Genomic DNA, 3951 nt, shown 5'->3' with positions numbered 1-3951 from the left:
AAAGAAGATTTTTTTTTTTTATAAAACATACCAACATGCATGCCTGTCCCACTAATACCCAAACTTTGAGGAATTCACCAAATAGAAGAATTTTAAACATTAGATTAGATGACAAACGAAGATGGTTTTATACCTGTGTTCTCAGTCCTGTTCCAAAGGTCTGTATCTCTGTTCTTGTGCCAATACCATGCTGTTTGGATTACTATAGCCTTATGGTAAAGCTTGAAGTCTGGGAAACTGATGCCTCTTAATTTGTTCTTTTTACTTAAGATTGCTTGGGCTATATGTAGTCTCTTATGAATATAGATGCAAACATTCTCAACAAAATCTTAGCAAACCAAATTCAACAGCATATCAAAAAAAATAATTCAACATGACCAAGTGGGCTTTAACCCAGAGAAGCAAGGATGGTTCAACCAACGCAAATCTATAAATGTAATACACCATAAAAATAAAAGCAAGAACAAACACCATGTGATTCTCTTTATAGACACAGAAAAAGCATTTGAAAAAATTCAGCACACTTTTACAATAAAAACCCTTAACAAAATAGGCACAGATGGAGCATATCTCAAAATTATTAAAGCCATATATGATAAACCCACAGCCAATATCATACTGAACAGGGAAAAATTGAAAGCATTCCCACTTAGAACTAGAACCAGACAAGGTTGCTCACTATCTCCACTTTTATTCAACATAGTGCTGGAAATCCTTGCCAGAGCAATCAGACAAGAGCAGGGAATCAAAGGTGTCCAAATGGAGTCAAAAGGGCTCATTTATTTTCCTTATGGTGAGCTGGCTCTTGCCAAGGGTCCCAGTAACCACCCTCTCTCCCTTCTGTATTGGTTTCCCCTTCTTCAATGTGGCCGCCATGTCAGAAAAAGTGTAAAGAATCAATTGATTTGTTCCCTTATATTGATTGGACAATTCTTAATAGACTGTAAAATATGCTTGTTTTACAACTCCCCTGTAAAAATATAAAACAATAACCAAAACTATCATTAGCTCATGTGACAGCAATTTCTATCAGTTTGGAGCATCTCTTCCTAAGAGGCTGCTTACCTGATTTTGTCAAAACACTTGACTAAAATAGTAAGATAAACAATTATTTAAAATCCACTCTTTAAGGGTGATCACTTCTTTATATGGTTCTAGTCTATATGGTTCTAGTCACCATTATATATGTAGACTCTTTTCATTTTACTTTCCTCCCTTCCCTCCTGCCTTCCCTCCCTTCTTCCTTCCTCCCTTCCTTTCTTTTTTGGACAGTGACCCATGCAAGTCATGTGGTGCAGTGAGGTAGGTCTTGGGGATACTGGATGAATAAAGCCCATATCTATGGATATATGAAGTCATGTTCTTGAAAATTATTTCAGCCCGTTATTTTAAAGTTGAGACACCTGGATGCTGTATAAAGTATTTAAATGTAAACATTGATAATAATAATGACCTCCATGTAACATGTATTTTATATCTGAAATCTACAGAGAGCATGTGAATTTCTTTTTGCTCCAGTCAGAATATAAGCATCATGAGAGTGAGAATATTGTCTCACTCAGGCTTTGCACTAAGTAGCCATTTGATAGCAGTGAACAGATAAAGGATGCCCCATGTTCCAAGGAGAAGAGTGGTCCTTTTGTTTATTTCTACATCACCAGTGCTAGTTCTGTGTTCAATAAAACACAACTGAACCACCTGGGTCTATCTTGAGAAGGGTTTCACCAGTAGTTGGTAGTATTAACAAAGGTGGTTTTTGTTTATTTCTGTGTGTAAGACACACAAAAATGTGATGACTTTCCTGACCATGGTGGTTCCCTGATCTTTCTGCTGGTGGTTGCTGACCTGGTCCACTGACTGTGAATATGAAGATCCAAGTGGTGTCCACACTGATTGCAGAGGGAGTAGCTGCGGCCCTACCAACCCTGAGGCTGGAGACAGATGAAGGGATGGGAGAGAATGGGAAGGACTATTGGAAAAAGTACAGAGGACAGCAGTTCTCAACTGGGAATGATTCAACAATGTCTGGAGACATTGTTGGTTGTCACACTAGGGGTGGCTACTGGCATCTGGTGGGCAGGGCACAGGGATGCTGCTAAACATCCTACATGCACAGGGAAGCCCACAACAAACATTCATCTAATGCATCTTATGTCAGTAGGGCCTAGGTTGAGGCATTGTGCTTAAACTTTATGCAAAAAGGAGGTAGACAATGCAAGGACAGGAAAGTCATTCCCATGGGTCTTCCCCAATGTCTATCTGGTTGTTTACCTCCACCGTGATTTGCTCCCAACACATGGTGACTTCCTACTCTCTAGCAGCCTCCCGTTCCCTTCCAGCTCTGCCCCCTGGACAGATAAGAACATTACAGAGACTGGGGCTGCAGTTTACTCTCCTCAAAGACTCACCAACAGTGCTTTCTCCTAAATTAGATCATATTCGTGCATTTACATGGCTCCAGCTGGTCTTCAAGTGAGACCTGAAGTCAGTCTCTTCTGAAATAGTCAGGGGGAGGGGAGTCACTGAGCATGAATCAGACGTTCTCTGGAGCAAAGATTCAGGAGAGCAAAATAATGTCCTGCATTAGTGGGAGGGGAAAGGAGAAGATGCAGAGAAGGGAACTAGCCTGACTCTGAGGGAGGGGCTGAAAGGGAGAGGGAGGGAGGGGTGAGATCCCGGGTGGGGAAGGGGAGCCAGGCTGCAGCTGGAACAGGAATCACCCTCAGAGACACATCATGGGAGCAACAAGCCACCCTCCGAACTACCCCCAGAAAACCCAACCACTCCTTTAAAGGAGCAAGTGCAGGACATGAAGGAGGAGGAGGTCTTGTTACAGGAGCCTGAGAAGGGGATGATTACAGCTATGACCTCACAGGCTCAGCCCCTCTCAGCGGCAGTGGAGACACAGCCTGGTCTTCGCGCCACTGCAGACCAGAATCCTGCGCTGGGGCCTTGCCTGGTCCTCCTGACCCTGCCATGGGCTCCAGGCTCCTCTGCTGTGTGGCTCTCTGCCTCCTGGGAGCAGGTGAGTCCCGGGCCCAGGTGACCTGACCCTTCTGCCCTGCCCACAGTGACAGAATTCAGGGATGTGCCTGAATTCTGCTTCCTCCCTTCACAGGCCCCATGGACACAGCTGTTTTCCAGACTCCAAAATACCTGCTCACAGAGACGGGAAATAATGTGTCCCTGAAATGTGAACAAACTCTGGGCAATGATGCTATGTACTGGTATAAGCAGGACTCCGAGAAATTGCTGAAGATAATGTTTACCTACAATAATAAGGAACTAATTTTAAATGAAACAGTTTCCAATCGCTTCTCACCTGGGTCTCCAGACAAAGCTCATTTAAATCTCCACATCGAGTCCCCGGAGGCAGGTGACTCTGCTGTGTATCTCTGTGCCAGCAGCTATGACACAGCCCTGCAGAGTCCCTGCCTCTCTGTGCACAAACCTCCGGGCTCAGCCAGGAAGCTGTGGGGCAATGTGTTCCCCGCGCCCTTGGGCTCTGTTCTCCCTTCCGCGTTGGACAGAGCCCAGACAGAGTTTCCGCTGTAGTACAGGTGCCTGTACTCCCAATAGGGCTGTGCTACATTTTACCCACACAGAGGTCTTCCAGAATTCCATTTATCAGCTAGAGCAGGGATCCACCAATATCACGAAAGTACTAGGACCCCACAAACACAAAAAGGACCCTGTCCCGTGCACTGAAGATCTTAACTCATGGAAGAAACCGTTTCTCTCTGTGCTGTACTTACGGGTGCATCTTGTACACAGCGTTGTGATTGAAACACACTATTACTAAAAATGTTTGGTGAGCACAAGCATAAAAGAGAGGGGAAGGAAAATGTTACCGGGATTAAAAGGAAATTCAGATTATCAGTATGCATCCTGTTTAACAGAAAAATATTTGGAGAAGCATGGAAGTCCATAGCAACAGGCGACCCAGAAGAA

The 3951-nt window shown here is 44.1% G+C and overlaps 1 gene segment (V, D, J or C); it reads left to right on the top strand.

Moving 5' to 3' along the window:
- The first annotated feature begins 2889 nt into the window (after positions 1-2889).
- Positions 2890-3555, top strand: LOC105827060. The segment is given in 2 exon segments: positions 2890-3025; positions 3119-3555. Coding segments are annotated over 2 exon segments (486 nt in total).
- Positions 3556-3951: the final 396 nt, after the last annotated feature.

Source organism: Propithecus coquereli, unplaced genomic scaffold (genome assembly GCF_000956105.1).
Source record: "Propithecus coquereli isolate 6110/MARCELLA unplaced genomic scaffold, Pcoq_1.0 Scaffold96, whole genome shotgun sequence".
Classification (NCBI taxonomy): domain Eukaryota; kingdom Metazoa; phylum Chordata; class Mammalia; order Primates; family Indriidae; genus Propithecus; species Propithecus coquereli.
Note: the sequence above shows the minus strand (reverse complement) of the source record. Positions and strands in the feature narration are given on the sequence as shown.